The 21,157-nt window shown below is 37.7% G+C and overlaps 2 protein-coding genes across 2 annotated transcripts; one reads left to right on the top strand and one right to left on the bottom strand.

Moving 5' to 3' along the window:
- Positions 1 to 3,441: 3,441 nt before the first annotated feature.
- Positions 3,442 to 6,343, bottom strand: gadd45bb (growth arrest and DNA-damage-inducible, beta b). Its single transcript, XM_082172559.1, has 4 exons — positions 6,165 to 6,343; positions 5,956 to 6,057; positions 5,637 to 5,862; positions 3,442 to 5,293 (listed from the first exon to the last, which is right to left on the bottom strand). Exons 1-4 carry the CDS (start codon positions 6,215 to 6,217, stop codon positions 5,189 to 5,191), a joined length of 486 nt encoding a protein of 161 aa, XP_082028685.1. The 5' UTR covers positions 6,218 to 6,343; the 3' UTR covers positions 3,442 to 5,188.
- A 3,570-nt stretch (positions 6,344 to 9,913) lies between these two features.
- Positions 9,914 to 19,964, top strand: map1sb (microtubule-associated protein 1Sb). The gene is made up of 7 exons (XM_082173364.1): positions 9,914 to 10,090; positions 11,504 to 11,605; positions 12,669 to 12,751; positions 13,097 to 13,237; positions 13,425 to 16,536; positions 16,616 to 16,821; positions 17,116 to 19,964. The coding sequence occupies exons 1-7, from the start codon at positions 9,943 to 9,945 to the stop codon at positions 17,272 to 17,274; spliced, it is 3,951 nt and encodes a 1,316-aa protein (XP_082029490.1). The 5' UTR covers positions 9,914 to 9,942; the 3' UTR covers positions 17,275 to 19,964.
- Positions 19,965 to 21,157: the final 1,193 nt, after the last annotated feature.

Below are 21,157 nucleotides of genomic sequence, written 5' to 3'. Positions count from 1 at the left end.
TGGAGTAGATCTTAAAACCTGTGACTGCCTTTCTTTCTGCCACTGTGGTTCTGACCCCGAGCCCTGCAGAAATATTAGGTTTGGCATTAGCGGTCGTCTCTCTCCGCCACTGCTGATTGCCCCAGACTGATTGATTTCTGCTGAGGAAACAGGAGCCTAATAATGACTTTCACATATGAGCACGACACGTGACTTTAGAAATGTTTGCTTGATTGATTCGTTTCGGGCAACACTGAAGTTAGATCCGCTTATTAGTGAAAGTGACAATACAACTTCAAATGAAAAACGGGTTGGTTTGATAAGGCCCTGCATTTAGAGAATGCAAACAGACATTTTTACAAAATGAAGATTAGGAGCATGTGACACTGTTTAAAGCTAATAAACGTTTTCTGTGTCTTTGTGAAGTGGACATGCTCTGCTAAGTTTTGTGGCCCAATTCATCTGATCAGGGCTTTGTGTTTGGCATTGTCTTCGTGCAATGTGTGCTGTCAGATTACAGACTTAGAGCTGACGGGCGCGTGCCTGACTTCCCACTGGCTCCGGAGCACTTAACTTCTGCTAATCAATCAGTCCCAGGAGGGAGTCCATGTGTTCCCATCTTCAGTTTAACGTGACCAATGAATGAATCTCTGTTACCAACGGTAACCCCCAATCAGACAGATATGGTGTTGCCTGACTGTCAGACTGTCAGACTGTAGAGGAAGTGGAGAAACCACTGAGTGCTCTTATGGTCTGCACTCACTGGCATCACAGAAAGTAGCAGTCATAAAATATCGTCTACATGCACAACACAGACAATAATTAACTTTGCAAATTATACACAAAATACATTGTAGAATGGGAAATTTCTTTGAAATATATCCTCTAATTGACAAGTTGACGATACACCTTTTGTTATCGATATGAACTCTGTTTTTGGAGAATGAAGAGGGTCATTTGTATTGATTTTGAACTGGTGCCCTTCAGTCGCAAAAATCCATGTTTGTGTTGCTATTCTTGCTAGTTCTTCCGTATTTGCAGACCATTAATCTCCAATGTCGTAAAAGGAAACATGCTGTGGTGGCAACAGGAAATGTGGGTTGTAAAGCTGTGCATGCTGATGAGTTTATTTACCATAGGACAGGCCCACAATTTGACAAGGTCCCATTGCGTCAAAGAGAACGGTGCGTGGATGCAGCATTAGGATTCCACGATTAATGATATGTGATGCAAAAATAAAAACAAGCAGGCGAAAAACAATAAAGTGATATGTGCTGCACGTTCGATTGATTGTTGTCATTACCTGTATTTTCTTAAATAAGTGTGTCTGAACTTCTATAGGCTTGTCCCATATACCCTCTGTCTATGCTACTAGCTGTGCTTCAGGAAACTTTGGTAAAAACATTAGGTTACACTTTATTTGAAGGTGTCTTTGTTAACCTGTAATTATAGATTTAAGTACTGAGTAATATTAACTACATGTACTTACTATAGGGTTAGGAATAGGGTTTGGTTTAGGGTTAGTTGCATGTAATTATGCATAATTTATAGGTATTATTATAGTAACTGCATGTAACATATGTTACAATGACACTGTAAAATAAAGTATTACCAAACATTATATAAATATACATTAAAATTAAATGAATGAATTGATTTGTACAAATGTATAAATGTACAATTTTGCTTTAGGCCATTGTTAAACAGACCTTGGCATTCAGTCAGAACTAATTTAAACTACTCACAGTCATGAAATGTCTTGTGAGTCTTAAAGGTCATGTGACTGCTCTGTTTGCTGCTGCACAACAGTGGACTTCATAAGGAACGGAGTGATGAGAGGATCTTATTTTTCGCGGCCCCTGACCTTGGCTCAGAACACATGAACTCATTAGTGTCTCAGACAGAGAGGGGTGACCCAGCTGCACATGACTCTCGTTCTGACTTCACACTATTTAAACAACATGGCCATCCATGACCCCAGTTAAGCATGCATAGCACGTTTGAACCTATGTTTTATACTGACTTTCTGGGAACATCTAAATGATTGCATCCAATATTTATGGTTATTTATAAAGGTTTAAATGTTCAATAAGTATTGGATGCAACCATTCAGGCATGTGAGGGGTGTTCATTTATTACAAAAAAAATATTAAAAATGTTTATTGAAATAATTTCAATAATCAGCATAATGTGGGATTTTATTCTTTATATTTTCTGAGCAACAGTACAGAGCCATGCACATGACCGCGAATTAAGAATTCATTCCCACGTTTTAGTTAAATAGTGGACATGTACTAATTATTTCCCTCGTTTTAGTTATATCACAGCCACGACTGAACTGAATTTAAACAAGGGAATGAATTAGTACAACATAGCCATTATTTAACTAAATCAATGGAACAAATTAGTAAATAGTCATGATTTAATTAAGACGAGTGAAGCAATTAATAAAACATGGCCATGAATTAAGTGAAAACGAATTCTTAATTCTAAATAATAATCTATTTTAGAACTATTTTGAATGCTATAGATCCACAATCTGACTTCTGGCTTGAAATGAATCAACACTGAACTGATTTCAACTAAATAATGACTGTTTACTACTGTCTTTTTAGAGCAGAATTGAATTCTATTTGCATCATTGAATCATTATTTTACTGTAAAGCTGCTTTGAAACGATCTGTATTGTATAAAGCCCTATATAAATAAAAGTGACCTGACTATGTGCGAAGCTCTGTACAACAGTGGCTTCATTTGGATAAGTTAATCATGCATATTTGGAATAAATATGCGAAAAGGATGTTTAAACCTACATTTTAGCCTGTGATTTTCATCATTTCATGATCTTAAAATAGATTGCCCTATGAATATGCACACTGCACACATCATAATTCTACTATGCTGTGTTTATATTCAGACTATAGTGTTTATGTCTGATGTAAAAACCCCACCATGCTCCATTTTTTGCTTTTCAGTGAACATTTGAGTCAGTGACATGCTCAAATATAGCTCCTTATATCTAATAATAGACCATGCAGTCAGACTATTCATGGCAGTGGCTGTTACCTCAGTATAGCGAGTATCGTTGTTAAAGGGCTGTGCTATTGCTGCCATGGAAATAAGAGCCTTCTGTTCCTGTTTTTCTTCTATTTTCTCCCTCCGGCTTGACGTCAGCGCAGTCCTGAAGTGCGCAGCTCAGCCCAGCAGCCGCCCAGGGTACGCACCATGCTTTAGTCATGTCTGTCTGCAGAGGAGCCCATCAACGTCAGCTTTGTGCACGGACAAGTGCCTCGGGTCAGAAAACACTGTTTTCTCTTGGGCTTTTACAATGAAGACACAAATATATCTGTCAGTTGCTTACTAATCCACCCCACCTAAACAATGGCCCCTGTTGATGACTTCATAAAGTGGGTGATTACTGCTCACTAACTTTCTTCTCATCACCCCTCTTGAATTGTGCCATTGTTTTGTTTTTTTTTGGCACAAGGGAACTGTAAACACTGCCACATGTAAGAACAGAGCTCCCTGTGAAAATACAGACATGCCATTCAACCCTTCTGTACGGCATTATATGTTCTCAAGAAAAGATGTTTTCAAGATTTGCAGATGTTGATGTATGAGTCATGACATTATTCACTTCATTTTACTAAAGTTGTAGAGGAGTCATTCCCAGATGTCTCACTTGGTCTTTAAAAGAATATGGTGTGAGTCAGTGCATTAGTCTTGTGGGAAGTCATGGTGTTGAAGATGTGGGGTCTATCACGTGCAGCCTCTTTCAACCAGTCCATTTAGCTGTCTGCAAAGTTAATGGGAAGATCACAGGCTATTTGATCAACGTACCCCTCCTGCATGTTTACTGTGGCCTGCAGGCAGCCTGACCTTTCACAGTCACCAAAGAAAAGGTCAGTGAAGTCACAGTGATCAAACTATTTTCCCCCTTTTTTTATTTTGGTCTTCTGAAAACAGCTCTAGTCTGTGACTAATATGTTTGTGCATGTTTTCATGTCCATTCTATAAAGACATTGCTCTTTTTGAACAATATATTACTACATGACTGTGCCACTTTGTCTTTTTGGCTGAAGGATAATATTAGAATCAGTGTAAAAGAATAGCTAAGCATGTTGTGATTTATCTGACTGTAGTTTCTCCTTCATCCTCTTGAGCAGGAAGATATTAAAAAGCAAGTGTAGAATGTCTATCAGCAGAGCCGTGTTCTCAGGTATATTTTGCGCCTCTTGCAAACAAAGCCATTTGTTTGAGAAACCGATAAGGAACCTCTTACTTTTGTACACATAGTGCTGCATCTAGGCTGCATGATTTATGATGCAGGTAGGGGGAAAAACAGGTGTCAATATGTGAACAGCAATCTTCTTGGGAATGATGTTTATTTACTATTAATCATAACTGTCTGTTGTTCCACAGAACAATTTAAGTCCCTCTCTTCCTTATTGTGTGCTTAAAATAACATCTGAAATTATCATATTGGCTATTCCAACAAGGAAGGAAGAGTATTTTTAACTAATTTATCTTTTTATGACCAGCTCTAAACTGAAGTCAGTCCATGTGAGAGTTTTTGCTCTAATGTCCAAAAAGATGCACTTTCTGATTTTAAATCTGGCATAAAAAACACAACAGGAACTGTAATTTTTTTGTAACCATTAGGCATCAAATTTATTTCATAAGAAAAAGTACACATTTGTAAATGTATAAATAACCAAATATATTATTTGTTTTCAATGACATCAGTGTTGTGCATAAATAAAAAATTATGGTAAGACAAATTCAGCCCTTAAATAGCAGTCTCTTATTGAAAGCAGAAGTTCTTTTCCTCTGTAGACCTGTCACAATATTGTCAGCTCTGAGTCACGTGTTATTCATTCATTCCCCACGTGGAGTGCAAAGTGCGGCCGTACGCCGCCGTCTGGAAACATCCCGTAGCATCCTTGCTGCATCCCTTCAGAGGTACAACACAGTCCACAACCAACCCTTGGTGCTCCTTTGGTCCTTCCAAAGGGCGATAACACCGACCATGCATTATGAGGAACGTGGACGAATGTCTCTAGTATCCTCTGACGCTTCGAATTCCATAAACATGGAAGTGGAAGCTCTGGAATGGACTATTAGACAGTCCCCTTTAATTGATGAGCGTGTCCTCAAAGGACGACATCAATATTCCTTTTCTCTTCAGCACATTTCAGTGCAGAATAGCTCAACGCTCATGCAGGGCAATGGAGGGCACCCACTGGTTCCTGCAACGGCTTTCCTTGCAGTAACTCCCCACCTCGTTCAGCTTCAGATGCTCAGCCTGTGGGTTCTATGAGAAGGAAAGAAATATGATTAGTATGACAAATCTTTCACTATAGCTTGTTTTGTAGCCTACTTCCCTAATTTGTGTTAAGGGTGCAAATTGCTTCCGGAACACGTTTTTTAGCCAAGCTCATTATCAGACGCACTTAATATTAAAACTGTCTCATTACATTTCACAAACATATCACAAAAAAAGCTAGTGTTTTGTTAAAAAAGTTAAAGATAGTTAACGACAACAAAAGCGATGTAAACAAATTGCACCCTTGCCCCCGAATGTTATTTTATAATTCGCACACCGTTTCTGTTAATATGCATTTATAATATGCGTAAAAATAGGCTAGGCTACTTACAGTGACAAGTATGCAGTGGAGGTCTCTTGGCTCATTGGCGTTGCTGTCGGTGGAGAGGGGTTCCTCGAGAACCTGTGCTAAACGCCTCATGCCGGACACACGCACAATGTTGATGTCGATGTCACAGCAGAAAGCTTGGATGAGCGTGAAGTGGATCTGAAGCGCAACATCACTTTCGTCCTCCTCATCGGTCGCCAAAACGCACAGGACCACGCAGTCTGGGTCACTGTAAAAGTTAACAAATGCATTTAATTTAATATTCTATTCGGTATTTCCAATTTGCTCTAATGCATGTTACTGAATTGGGTAAAATACTTACACATTCATGAGTTGTGCAGACTCGTAGACTCCAACTGTCAGACAGTTTTGTCGTTGCGCAGCCACCAGCAGCTCCTCGAGAGCTTCACGTACTGTTTCCATTCTTTAAAAGAAAAAAATAATTGTCAGTTTTCATTTATGAAACAATTAAAATGAGAAGAAGAAAAAATATACATTTTGAACCTTAGTTATACGTAACAAGTAACTTACTTTCTGTCAGTGCTGCTGCATCCAACAACTTCCTCCAGAGTCATGTTTGTCATAAAGTTATATTATAATCCAGAAATCGAAATTCCTCCAAACAATGTAATTCCAAAGAATATGTCGATCTTTGAAGGCGGTAGTAATCCACAGTGGTTTCTCTCTCGCACTGTCTCGACTCGTGTTTGACTGAAGCTGTGTGGGAGCCGAGGTTTTTATAGCAGGGGTTGAGTAGTAGGCGTGGTTGAAACTGCAGTCGAAACCTCATGCTAGTTGCCCACGAAGGTTTCTATGGAGTCTCCTATTGTGTGAAGTATTGTGTCATCTACAGTTGTCTTTGTGTAGGGAACGATCAATGAGCTATTTTCCATAATGTAATCCTGCAGACTAATCTGTTAAAAATGAATTCTCATTAATACTGATAGATGGCTGCTGATATGGATTTAAAGCTGCACCCTATGTACATGAAGTACCCCCTGAGATTTCAACCTGTTGTTAAACTTTCAAAAAAAAAAAAAAAATACATTGGATAATATTTGAGATAAGCTAATATAGATATAGGCCTATTTTATCTGTGCATTTTCACTTTTTGTGTGTTTACATTTAGTTATTTATTGCTTTATTTTATATGTTGTTTATTTTGCAGTTGGCATTTCTGTTGCATTCTCACAGACTTATCTATTTTGCAATGGCATTGCAAAATGTTGTGCAAAAATAATGAAAATAGTAATAGCCCATAGGCTATCTTAAAAAATGATACATTATAATGTCAACTAATGCACGTGCACTTTTACATTAAAACGGTTGCATTCAGACTGTAAAACAGATTGAAAAAAAATGGCTCATTAAAAGAATGTAATAAAATAAATGAAACATTAGGCCTACGCATTACTTAACCTTGATATTAATCTATATGTTTTTCATCTATTGTCTAAATAATAATGTACAAAATAATAATAATCATCATTATAATAATGTATTGCTTGATGCAAAAGTCACCCAATTCGCATAACTATTTTGAACAGCCACCATGAGCTCCTGACTGTCTTGATTGTCCAGCGCTCCATCTGGTGGCGAGAACTGGAGGCCCTGAGCACTGGGACAGGAGGGACATGTGCGGGCACGTACCTCAGAAATTAAGGTGATCATGAAGGTAATCATTCCCTGATTACATCAGAACTATTAACTAGATCCGAGAATTACACGAACCTCCGCGATTTCGTTGGTTTCGCTGCTTATGGTCAGATATCAACTTAAATCGTTTAGCTTTATTGTTGTCTCAGGTGATGATAATGTGTTATAACAAAATAAAGATGATGTGTGAAGCGAAACACGCTCGGAGGTTTACTTGATTGTCAGATGTTCGCCATTTTGCATGATAATCAGTTCAACCAGGGCTGTCGTGATTAGATTACATCAGTTCATTAAGATTATAGTGTGACAAAGTTTGTTGCACCACATCATCTGTTGAAAACGTGTGTATCATCTTAATCCTTTTCAGGTGGCATCAATACGATACGACCTTGCAAACATATAGAGTTAATAGCTCTTCAGTTTAAATGATAAACGCATAAAAGTTTTATGTAGGTCTAGCATTGTACAATTGTATAGCACAATGGCCAGTCTGTCGATTGCAATCTTATTTCATATAGCATTGTACACAATTTAATTTTTACATTTTTATATTTCTTAATTCTTTTGATGTCCATAACATCTATAGGCTATGCATGCACTTCATTAAAATATTTAGGCTAATTATATCTACTTCTGCTATTTCTTAGCTTTGCTTTAAAAACCCTTTTCCCGGTCATGTTTGGCACATCTTATAATATCAGTTATGTACAATTTTATTTTATTTAACACGGTCTAAATATGTATTTAAAGCTTTGAAATGCTTTTCGATATGATGTGACAAACTTTTATAGATAGATAGATAGATAGATAGATAGATAGATAGATAGATAGATAGATAGATAGATAGATAGATATAGATAGATAGAGGTAGATTTTATGTATTCATTTCTGTGATTTGAGATTTTTTACTTTGGATTTTAGCCCAAAGGGCTACACAATTATTTAGTAGAAGGTCGACCCCTGGCGGTGTGTGAAGGTCTTGCAGGGTTCAGAGACCAGAAAGGCTAATATTAAATATATAAACGTTTCTTCAAAAATATAAAAACAACTCAGTCTCAGAAATTTAGTAACTCTTCAAATAACCTTTTATAACATACATGCTTAACAGATCAGCATATAAATTTAAAAACAGAAACAGTGAATCAAAGTTTCCTATAGTTTCCATATTGAATGGCCAGCAGCTATCAGCATGTAGCCCAAGACTGGTTGCCCACTAAGCTAAGCAGGGTTGAGCCTGCTCAGTAACTGGATGGGAGACCTCCTGGGAAAACTTAGTTGCTGCTGGAAGAGGTTTTATTGGGGCCAGCAGGGGGCGCTGTTTACCCTGAGGTCTGTGTGGGTCCCTATGCCCCAGTATAGTGATGGAGACACTATACTATCATAAAGCACCGTCCTTGCTTCGGATGAGACGTCTCATTTATGACCACAGAGAGTCAGACGAGTGGTCATAAAAAATCCCAGGATGTCCTTTGGAAAAAGAGTAGCCTAGGTCCATGGGTCCATGGCATACTGGTCAAATTTGCCCGTTGACCTCCTAATCATCCCCATATACTGTTTGGCTTCATTCCTCTGTCTCCTCTTCACCAGTAAGCTGGTATGTTGTGGGCGTTCTGGCACAATATGGCTGCTGTCGAATCATCCAGGTGGATGCTGCACATTGGTGGTGGTTGAGGAGATTCAATTATTTTCAAGTTCTGTTTTAAAAATGATTTAAAGTTCTGTCTTTCATTATGGGACATTGGAAAAATGAATGAAGAGAACCAACCATCTTGAATAATCTCATATTTAGATTAAAAAAAAAAGATATACTGTATATTACAGATAGAGGAACAGCAAGAGGTTCTTGTGAAGTTAAAGAATAATTACTGGAAACTGGAAAAAAAGTTTAGTCTACATCGTTCGGTAATTAATAATAATAATAGGGTAATAATAATAATAGCCTAATAATAATAATGTCCTGTCCTGCAGTGATAAGTGATGAGCACTTTTTCGACCACTTTGACTTTAATTACTGAAGGATAGCGATTTGACAAAAAAAGTACAGGTTATTTGAAAATATTTTACAGCGATACTCGTATGTAGTCTCATGATACACATGATGTCATGCACTGCAATGTGCGTGTTGTTCATGCATGTATTTTTATTATTGTTGACCATCATAGCATCACTCACATGTTGTTTTTTTTGTTGTTTTTTTAATCTTAAGTGTGATACAATGTGAGCATTGTGCAGTAGGCCTATACGTAAAAGTGCAAGTTGGATGCCTTATGTGGCTGTCCACAAGGATGCCTCTTTTTTATTTTTTATAATGCCTTAAGATAGCTAAATTATTTTTTTTATTTTTTTATTACTGCTGTGTAAAGTGACTTGCAAATTCAAAATAAAGAGTTACTGAATGGTTGAGTTTTTTTTCGTTCATCAGCATCAATTTAACTGGATGAATGCATTTTACTGAACTCGTGTATTTCATATTTGATTCCTGTTAAATGCAAAAACAATAAATGTTGAAGATTGCTGCAATAGCTTGCAACAAGGCGGTCTGAATCCTGACTTCGATTGGTCAGCTTCAGTTTCATTCAAATTATCCGCCTGTTCCTTCAATAACGCTTGAATCGAATGCTTGTGTATTACATCATAAGAATAACTTTCCAACATGGCGTCGGGTGTAACGGCAGCGATGGAATCAGAGGACCTGACAGCCCATCCTGGATTCAGCAATGACAAATACTCGATGTTGATTGTAATCGGTGCGCTCTATAGACCGCACATACTGGACTATATTGTGGTGGAGATTGAACGAGGTATCCATTTTTAAATGTTGGATTATTAGGAATAATAATAACAGTGTTAATCCAAACTGTTATAATATTTATTTGATATTATCATTATTTCTCATATCTGTGTGTCGTAGAACTGGTTGCGATTATGTGGATATTCCACTCTTTGATTTTGTTATTCCATCGGTTCGTTCTTTGGTGAATGGATGAAACACGATCAACACAGTGCGACTCATTGCGCCAGTCACTTTAACTCGCGTTCAGCAATACATTTTTACGCATATTTCAACAAGCTCTCGTATAACGTTATAACTTACCGTATAAGTTAGACTAGTAGCTTTTAAAGCAATGATACCATGTATATTCTGGTACAAGATTCGCGCAGCTGTTCCCTGCACTGCAGTGTTATGACATCAGTAAACATTAAAAATAGCCACCTTGTGCATCACCCTTTCCAGTATGCAAGTATCACTGGTTTTTCGGTTTATTAGTATGTGACAATCATTATATAGAAACGAATTCGTATTTTAAGTAAAGATGTGTTCATCACAGATCAGTTTAGGCTGCATGTTCACACCCACCCCAGCGGTCATTTTTTTGCTTACATTAATTTTAGTGGCATCACCCTGATGAGAAATCCAACTTTGATTTTGAAGTAAGTTGTTAATCTAGTTGTGTTTTGGAACAGCTGGTCTAAGATAGCCAATGATCACCGTAGAACAGCTAGAAACCAGCTAAATGCTACAAAACAAAAAAAGCTACCAGTGTAAACTGGATTTTCCAGCAAGAGACAGAAGGTGCCATTATAGTCATTCATTTGAGGCTTTAACAATATGTCAGATGTTGACAGCACAGATGTCTGAGTGAATCGATCAAAAACTGAGAAGAGCTTGTCTACATGGTGAGCAGGCAATAATGGAAATCTCTTTACAAAGAAATATGAATAAGAGCTTACAGTCAAATTAAATAATTTTTTTCATATTTGCTTTCATTTAAGTTGGACTTCACACAGAATTAATATGTCAGGTTTTAAATCTTACTTAAATGTTTGTTTGTTTATTTATTTATTTATTTCAGTGCAAGAAGTGGTGAGTTGGCTTTTTTATGGTCATATTAGATGAGAACATGCTCCTCAGAGGCGTTTATATTTCATGAGTATTGGAGACCAATGCCACAAAACAAAGCTTTTTTGATAAGCCAGTCAGCCAACCATCTTATTTGTCTCTTAAAGCCACAATGTGTCTCACATGATATTTCAATGACATGCTGACTGCAGTGCTTTTGCTCTGGGGGGTTAAGGCTGCTTGCTCTCAAATCAACGTTGTTTTTGTAAACCCATTTAGTAAGTGTCAATAAGGACATTAGCACATGTTTTAATTCATTGAGTTTTGATAATGCTTTCAATTCGTAAAGATAATTGCTGCTCCTTACATTTAGGTGTTCGGGCATGGGATGTGGACCTGGCAGTGTGTAATTTGGATGAGCAGCTGAAGCTCTTTACTTCTCAGCATTCTTCATATGAATCAAAAGATATAAGAGGTAAACTTTTTCAAAGTCATACAGTAGACATAAGTTTGTGAGGTAGGCCTATACAAAAAGAAGCAAATTTGGGTTGGCACTTGGCAGTGAAAGACATGAGCTACGCTTTTGAAGAACACTGTTGGGAATAATTTGGAGCTCATGATATTTAAGTGTGGGATGCAATCTTATGAATTAACAAAGAAGCAACTGTGTAGTTCAGCCCCAGCACAGCTCCGTTTAAAGTATCAGACATGCACAATGCTATTCCTCTTAATGATGGTATATGGTCATATTTTCAATGTGTATGAGTTATGTACACTCATTAAAAATATTTCAGTAAAAAAACAACAACAACTGCATATTCCTTTATTAAAAGAATTATGGGTCATGCCAAACATGAGAATAGCAGATATTTATGTATTATTTATAGGCTAATGTGTATATTTTATTGCAGCCTGTCTGATGTAAAAATGCACAAGTATGTTTTCTTTGCTTTATTGGAAGAGAATCATTCATTCATTATAATTTTAATATTGTGTAATATAATTATACATTTATATTGTGTAATGAAGACTGTGTGAACTGTGTACTGCGCACAATCGTAACTTCTGTACCTCCCAATTCTATTATTCAGTAAATGTTGTATTTAGGTTGGCGTGTTTGGTCCTAATTTGCTATTTCCGTACACACAGCAGAAAGACAGGAAGGAAGGGCTTTCTACCAATTGTTCAGACTTTGGCTGCTGGTGAAAAAACAGCAGTGGAACATATTCTTGCATTAGTTTTGAAAGTGATTTTGCTGACAAACTATAGTAAAACGTTTGCATATCTAATACTCATGAAAAAACGTCTTGTTCTTTTATTTTGCATTGCTCTTACACAGTTCTTACACTGTAGAGGTGCATCATTTTTAGTTTAGTTTGCTTTGATTTACCTTATTGTGTAGTCTTTTTTCATAATTAGTATGCAATGCATTAATATTTGCCGTTGAGAAATCCACATATGCATGCCATCTTTGTGTACTTATTCTGATTATTTCCCTATTGACCCATTTTATTTGTCTCCCTACAATTCCATCTTAGGTCAGAAGACATTTCATTTCAGTTCAGATGTACTGGAAATTAAAGTTGTAGTAAATCCATCTGAAGGGTTTCTCTACTCTGAGGTGTGTGACTGTTAAAGGCATCTATTCTTCTCTTCCTCAATTCTATTTATTTGTATTACACAATAATCAATAAATTAGATTAAATTTGACAGATATGTAATAATTAACACATTAGACATGTTAAGGCTAAATTTAGTGCCTTGGCAAAAATTTACCAGTCCTGCAAGTAAAATTGAGTGTCTTTTTTAACGTAAACATTTGTAACAAAAAGTATATATATATATACCACACACTCACACACAGATGTGTGTTACCTGTATATTTACTGTATTCCTTGTCCACTTTGTAGAAACATGATATGCATATATAAATTTATAATTATTCATTTGGTTTTTTTAAATTCAGGTCCAGAGCTTGATATCATCCATACCTCGGCACAAATTGCTGGTGCTCACGGGACAGTCTCTTGAGGACTCTGGGGATCTGGTCCTGCACACGGGGCAGTTCACTCCAAATGATTTCATCCAGATCTTTTTAGATGAAGAGGTTTGCCAGACTGTAAATGTGTATGCCAATATTTTAAAGTGTTTTCCTCACATTAATAGTGGATTTCAAAAAGTAGCTATATTTGAATATCATATGATTCTTCTGAGCATTACAAATGATTCTGTTGTACTCTAATGTAATTTCTCATACATTTGAATTAAAGCTGTTTTCTGTACATTTCCAACAGATTCAGGTTCTCTTAAACTCTATAAGCACACATGGCAAAGCAAACCTCACCTTAAGTTGCCCTAAAACTGGAAAATGGAAAAACTCAGTGCTTGGGAAGCACATCATACATGACATTATCGACATTAAGGTGAATCCTCTAATGGTACTACCCAAAATGGGGGGCCTTCAAGAGTTCACGGACCACATTTTTGAGTCCATAGAGCCACAGTCTCCATTTGATCTCTTAGAGCCACCTGGCACAGTAGGATTTCTCAAGCTATGTCGTCCGTGCTGTTATGTCTTTCCAGGAGGGAGAGGTGACTGTGCCTTTTTTGCTGTCAATGGTTTCAATATTTTGGTAAATGGTGGAGCAGATCCACGCTCTTGCTTCTGGAAACTTGTCAGGCATTTGGACCGTGTTGACTCAGTGCTGCTTACACATTTTGGAACAGACAACCTTCCGGGAGTTAACAGCCTGTTGGAGAGGAAGGTCGCAGAGCTTGAGGAAAATGAAATTGACTCACAGGAAAAGGAGCAATGGGCAAAGAATCTAATCTCTCCAGAGCTTGGTGTGGTTTTCCTAAATGCCCCAAACAGACTTAAAAAACTTCAGGGTGATCCTAATGTACTACGAAGCAGTGATCTAGCAGCACTTATTTTACAGCATTTGGAAAAACTAAAGATCTCACCAGAACCGCTTTTTCGCAATTCAAGTGGCTCCATTGAACCAGTTATTCTTTTCCAGAAAATGGGAGTGGGATGCCTTGAGCTTTACATCCTAAATCCAGTCAAACGTAGCAAAGAAGTAGAGTCTTTCATGAATAACTGGCCAGATAATAGTTCCAAATCCAAGAGTTTAGATGGCCACCTAACCTCTTTGGTCTCTATATGTGCTTTGCTTGTTTGGCATCCTGCTAACCCAATGGAGAAAATCATCAGAGTTCTCTTCCCTGGCTCTACACCACAAGGAAAGATAATGGAGGGTCTGGAGAGACTGAAGCATCTAGAGTTTCTTAAGCGCCCTGTGGTGTGCTCAAAAGATTTTGAAACATCAAAATTGGATAAGAATCCAAAAGTTGCAGAGAGTCAGGACAGTTCCAAATCTGTCAAAAATGAATCCAGACCAAGTAATGGTGCTTCAAAAGACCGAGCTGTTCGTGGAGATCTAGAGCTAAAAGACAAAACCAAAGGCATGAATGGGAATGATCTGAAAAGTGAAGAAAAGTTGAAATCTGTAGAAAGCAACGTGAAACATAAACTCTCCAGACTAGTTACAAGGAAGGAGTCTTTGAAGGACAAGAGCAATGAAAAAATAAACATATCAGACTCAAAGAAACAAGAAAATGGACAAAGAGAAATGTCAGGTAGCAAAAATGCTTTAATGAGAAGACCAAAGTTAGAGAGCAGACCCGAAGAGAGAAAAGCAACAAAGCCTCTTGGAAAAGATATCAAGAAAACCTCTGCAGGATTACTGAACTCAAATAAGCCTGGAAACGTAAAAAACGAAGGAAAATTACACAAACAGGCTGAGGACAAAGCCAAAAACTTTAAATCTAACAAGGAGCAGCAGAATCAGAAGTTGTCAACAGACTCAGAAGATATAAATTGCTCCATTATGTCTTCACCAGAAGATATGACCGCAGATTTTCTGGAAATGGGTCGAGAACAACATGATTTACAAACTGTTGACTTTGGGAACATGAAAAATGTCTCAACAGGTAATGTGCAGTCTATATGTAGTAGCATAGTAAATCCTAGCAAGTCCGGAGCATCTGCGAGACCCTTTGTCAAAACAAAAAATGAGCTCTGTGTGAATCTAGACCTCACTCCCACTGAGTATACTTTGCTTGATGGGACTTTTAAAGATGGGCATGAGGTAGTTTGTGTCAGTCCCGATGAAAAGACGTTAGAGCTAACATCTCCTAGATCACGTCCAAATAGTGCTGGTCATACTCCTTATCACTTGTCACCTGAAGAGACCTGGGCCTCAAAAGATCATAGTAGTTTTGGCGTTAAGATGTGTCTTGGTTCAGAGAGCCAGCAGATGGGATTGTCCAAGTATTCAGAGTCCGGATGCCCTAAAAGTAACCAAGAAAGTATCTCAACATCCTCCAAAGAGAAGCATTCTAGTTTCCTGTCTCTGAGCTCTTTCAAGGATATAATGCCTGATATATCTCCCACTGTTACCACCACCACACACTCAATGCCTGCAGAAGTAAGTTCACCACAGTCCACTGAGGTTGATGAATCATTGTCGATGTCTTTTGAACAAGTGCTGCCAACAGTGAGCGAGTCCACCAACGAAGACGAAACATCTTACTCCAATGGACACCATGTCAATTCTGATTTCAAAGTAGGAATGTCTTTGTCTTTAAAGAAGCCTCACACCCAGAGGACACCTCATGATGGCCCGGAAGGGTGTTCATCTGGACCGCATTGTCTAGTATTTGATGGTACCCACGATGTTGACCTTTGCTTGGTCTCTCCATGTGAGTTCAAACATTTCAAGCCGGTTGGCGATCAAGAGGATCCACTGTCACTAGGTTTTAGTAAAACCAGCCCATTGAACCTTTCTGATGATAGTGACCACTCCCAAGATGTAGCTAAGCCCCTTCCACCTTCATGTTCAGGTAACAAGGCCACTCATCCAGCTCAGGAGACCCCTCTCACTTCTGCCAGCGACTATTTTTTCATGGCAACAGACTCAGATATACATCCTGGTGTAGAGGATTGCTCATCCATTACTGCAGACGGACTTCTGGATTCTGATGAAGAAGGGGTTGTGAACCTGCAATCCCAGAACCTAAATGATGGTGTGAATTCTTGCAGAGGGAATCATCCTTTGCCAAAGGATCCCCCACCCGCACCTCTGAAAGACTTACCACCTCTTCCACCTCAGCCTGGTGCTTGTATGCCTGATCCTGTCAGCAACATAAAGCCAGGTGCAACAAAAGGCAGAAAAGCAGCAAGAGTTACACAGAGGTTAACATCTTCTAGTGTTTTAACACAAGGCACCAAAACCAGGGCTGGCAGTCAAGGTACTTCTGTTAGCGGCTCAAGAAGCAGCTCAGCAGGGGACATAATGGCTAGTCGTAGCACAGGCTCTGCTTCTAAACGATTGATAACAGCAGGTTTGAACTGATTTCACATTGTTTATTTTTGTATAAATGTATTTATCTGGTACTGACTGGTGTCATAATGCATCAACAGGTAGCAAGGTTGGCGCTTCAGTATACTTGGACCTGGCTTACCTTCCGTCGGGCCATGGAGCTTCCACTGTTGATGTTGAGTTTTTCTGTCGCTTGCGATCGTCCTGTTACATAATAAGTGGAGACGACACACTCAAAGAAAGCCTGATGAGGTCCATTCTGGATGCATTATTGGAGGGAAAATCTGTATGGCCTGAGGATGCGCCGGTATGTATGAGTAAATATATGCAGAAGAAGTCAATTCAAAGAAACTCCACAGAACTTTGGCCTCTCTATCGCCATCTGTGGTTAAACATATAATTGCAAGTTACTTTAATTGTTTTTTGTCATGCCACTTTCTGCATGCCACTTCTACACGAATAGGTAAACCTATGGTTGCCTGTGATCACCATATCAGAGTTGACCCAAAACAATCTTCTGTAATGCACCTTTAAAAGCTACTACATTTTGTGGAGATAATGTAGCATACTTAGTCTGTTTTATCTTTGTGTAAACTTCTAGGTGACCCTGATTCCCACGTTTGAGTCACTGATGATGCATGAGTGGTATCGGGAAACTCAAGAGAAACAACGGCAACTGGGAATTACAGTCCTAGGCAGCAACAGCACTGTGGCTATGCAGGAGGAAACATTCCCTGCTTGTAAAGTAGAGTTCTGCTAGATGGACAGGGATATGACACATGCTTTACATTTTCCATCTGTGTATCCCATGCTTATTTATAGGGATGCACCGATACCAGTACTCGTTCTCATAAAAATGCTCCGATACCAACAACCGATACCAGGCAGTGTGTAAACAGTGTTTGTGTCCAAAAAAAAAAGGCTGTCTATGAAGTAAATGTATCGTATTAGTGGAATATTAAACAAAATATAGTAACACCTATATAGCTGTGGTGTGCGAGCTGTGGATTGAGCTAGTCGAGCGCATCCCTTTTCACAGACGTCAATGGAAAGTTTGTAGTACAGTAGGATGTCAATGGCAAAGAAAGTAAAACGAGGATTGATGTAGCTTATTATTTGTTAACTGACGAGAGAGAGAAAGAGAGAGAGAGAGAGAGAGAGAGAGCGCACTTCTGTTGAATGCCCTTGATTGCTGATCGTTCACTCAGCAGGTGTTATTTGGATTAAAACAAAATCGTATATGTAAGTAAAACATGAACTGTTACCTGATTTATGTATAATGAGTGGTTCCCTACATTATTACAGGACGTTTGCAGGTCAAGAAGTTCCATGAACGAAACTTCCAAAGCGACCGCTCTGAAAACCAACGTCTTGAAAGACAGCGCGCGAATACTGAATTGAATTGTCTTTTTTATGTCTTGCGCTTGTACGGACGAATTCACACAAGTTTATGTAAAAACGCCCGTCTTGGCGAGTATCCCAGTAAACAAAATCGGTTATTATCTCAAGTGAACGTAGACAGTATATTCAAATGGGGTATGTGCGTTTGGTCTTAAAGGGGCAGCAGGAAATAAACCGGCTGCTGTGTTTTAATGTTAATCAAACAATGGACAAATAAATTACTCACTGCTCTTGACTAAATAGGCTACCCTTTTCACCTTTACAAAAAGATCCATCTATATTTAATTTATACAGTAAAGAATATGCGATGTTTTTTCACATTTGATTACTTTATTCAAATTTTTTTACCTGTTAGATCTACCCAAAAAACTCTAAAAACACTGTTTATTTCATTTGTAGCCTTTCTTTGTTCTATTGTATTTATTTGTGCTATGTGTAATTTGATTATTTGTTCTTATTTTATTACTGACTGCTTACTTGTCTTTAATAATGTTTTAAATTCACATTAATTAGGTTTTAGTTTAGTTTAGTTAGTTTTTTTCAAAATTGGAATAAAGAATTGATATTTCACTGGTGTCTAAACATTTGTACCACAGACCCAATCCTCAGCACTGAGCCCTTTTGGAGCTGCTCTAAATATGTGATGTGCTATTAAATTAAAGATAAAATATGATAGAGCAATAGAATTGAATGAACAGTGAAAGTAACAGAAGCTCATACAATGCATTTTAGCAGGCTTAGTTAAGCATGAAAATAACTGAAGGAAATATATATTTGATGAACAAATTAAGTCAACTAATATGATTTATATTATTTTGGTTTATCTTCTAATACATTTAAAAATTTGAAATGCTGTGAAAATACAGGTATCGGTTTTCGGTATCTGCGAGTACCAAAAATGGGAGGATCGGTATCGGACTCGTTCTGGAAAAAGTGGTATCGTTGCGTCCCTACTTATTTAAAGGGACACATACACAAATTTCACTACCATAGATTCATATGTACAGTTATGTTCTCGACAGATGCTTCACCAAACAACATATTTTGCGTTCGTGAAGGATTCCTAAGCAGGTAGCTAAGGACTAAAATGCACAGTAAAATCACAAATATTAAATCAACACCTATATATGTATTTACTCTAGGAGTATAATTGCACTGATTTGTTATTAAGAAGAGTATTTAATAGATTCTCACTACACAAAAGTAGACAGTAGTAATTAAATACTGCAAACTTTAACATGGCCCCCGAGGTCAGATCTTTCTATGGAAGAGGTAAACACACTTCTTTGGAAAATGAATTATTTTGGTTTATGCGGGTGAATGAGCTAGAGAATTGCATTGATTATGCCATTGTGCATGAAGACCATTGCATTGCTCTGAAAAGGATAGTATTATACCATTTTCCAGTCCCTTTGACTGTATGAGGACGGGTAGCTTCACACCAATTCACACAGATATGGTATGAATGTACTGCACTATAATAGAAAATCACTATGAAATCTGTATAAATATGATGGCATGTAAGTGACAATTTCAGTTCATCCCATTTGGAAATGTGGTAAGTAGAAGTGGCAACTGTGTGACACCAAGTATAAATTGTAACTGCAGTACAGAGCCTCTGATATCTACTGTATGCCTGCTGTGCTTCTGACTGCTGATGTAGTGCATACTGCTCCTTTATTTTTCTAGATTTTAATTCAGCACTATAAAGAGAATGTCTGGTTGGTTTGTGGGGGGCACAATCATTTTGAATTCATGCATTGCTACAATCATATAGAGAAAAGTGTAATATAGGCTACTTATATGTAATATGAATGAGATGAATTAAAACATTTAAATGTCATTGTAAATACTTTGCTGATTCCTTGTCAGTGTGATAGGATAAAACAATCACACAATGCACAGACATCATTCGTGGAAAAGATAAAGATACAGGTAATACTGTAAAGTATCAATAAAAATTGGACTATCCCAGATAACAAGCAATCATTTAAACAATGTTAATACAATATTGATGTGTCAACGCTAATTAATAATAAAAGTTACAAAGTGATGTTGGTTCCAATATAAAAAACAATGGTAATGTCACTAAATCAATGTTATGAAGTGATGTTGTTTCATCATCCCTTTTGCCAAAAAAAATTTAATGGTGAAACAATAATGAGATTTCAACAAAAATATGAAAATGTCATTATACTATTATGTTGATTCTATTCAACACAGATCTTTTCTGTAAAAAGAACACTTTCTACCCAGTGTTGTATTTAATCTTTTCAATCTGGTATCCATGCGCAAGCACTCTCTCTACACTGCAGAAGTGTGGAAGATCTGAAAACAAAGACAAACAAGTAAGCTGTTGACTTGTATCTTACTAAGATGTAATACAGAAATTGACCATGGTGAACATATTTAGAAAGTTTGACAGCCTTGTTTTCAGACAGTTTAATATAACTTATTAAAGTCCAGTACAAAAGTTACTGCAACTAATCAAAGGCAGCTGTCACAGTTGCTAGGCGACAAGAACAATCCTCTGTTGGCTTGACCGTACCATTTAACATTGCTCGTTCCGACCTTCGTGGCCTTCGAAGGGTGCAGCCTCTGAAGTCTGAGTCCTTCGATGGATGCAGCCTCTGAATTGGGACACAGTTACAGTTTTGGAACCGGGACACTGTTCCATACCATTTTAAGCTTTTCATGGTTCATTCCATGTTTTATAGACAACCTCAGTCATGCTAATTCAGATTAGCACAGTTGGTTTGAAATAAATCTTGATTATTTTAGTTAGGACTTCATAGTCCAGGGGCCGGTAGCATGATATTAGTTGAACAAACTCATGGTTGTGGGATAGTTTTGAGTTGATAAAACCAAACCAATCCAATCAGGCTTTGTTGGCTTGGTACCATGACACTGGTCATCAAATATTTCCGGTTAATCATGAACCGTTCATGGAGCACGTGCACATGAAAGTGTGACATCAGAAGCGAACAGCCAGTCATATGGCTTGAAACGTAGAGAAGCTGCGATTCACTTTTCGTGAGAGAGTCAGCATAATTCTCTATTCTGCCCAAGATTAAGAGATTGAAGAATATGAAGTATATAAATGCATTTACACTTCAAAGAGAAAATATCTTGCAATATCAGTGCAAGAGAAAGGTGTGAAGTTAGTTTATATAGTTGATCAAATATTTCAACCATATGGAACTGGATAAATATTCTGAATGTTCCGTCATTATTTTCCTGTT

The sequence above is a fragment of the Leuciscus leuciscus genome, assembly GCF_965113295.1.
Source record: "Leuciscus leuciscus genome assembly, chromosome: 6".
In the NCBI taxonomy this organism is placed as follows: domain Eukaryota; kingdom Metazoa; phylum Chordata; class Actinopteri; order Cypriniformes; family Leuciscidae; genus Leuciscus; species Leuciscus leuciscus.
The sequence above is the reverse complement of the archived record's forward strand: the minus strand, read 5'-3'. Positions and strand labels throughout refer to the sequence as shown.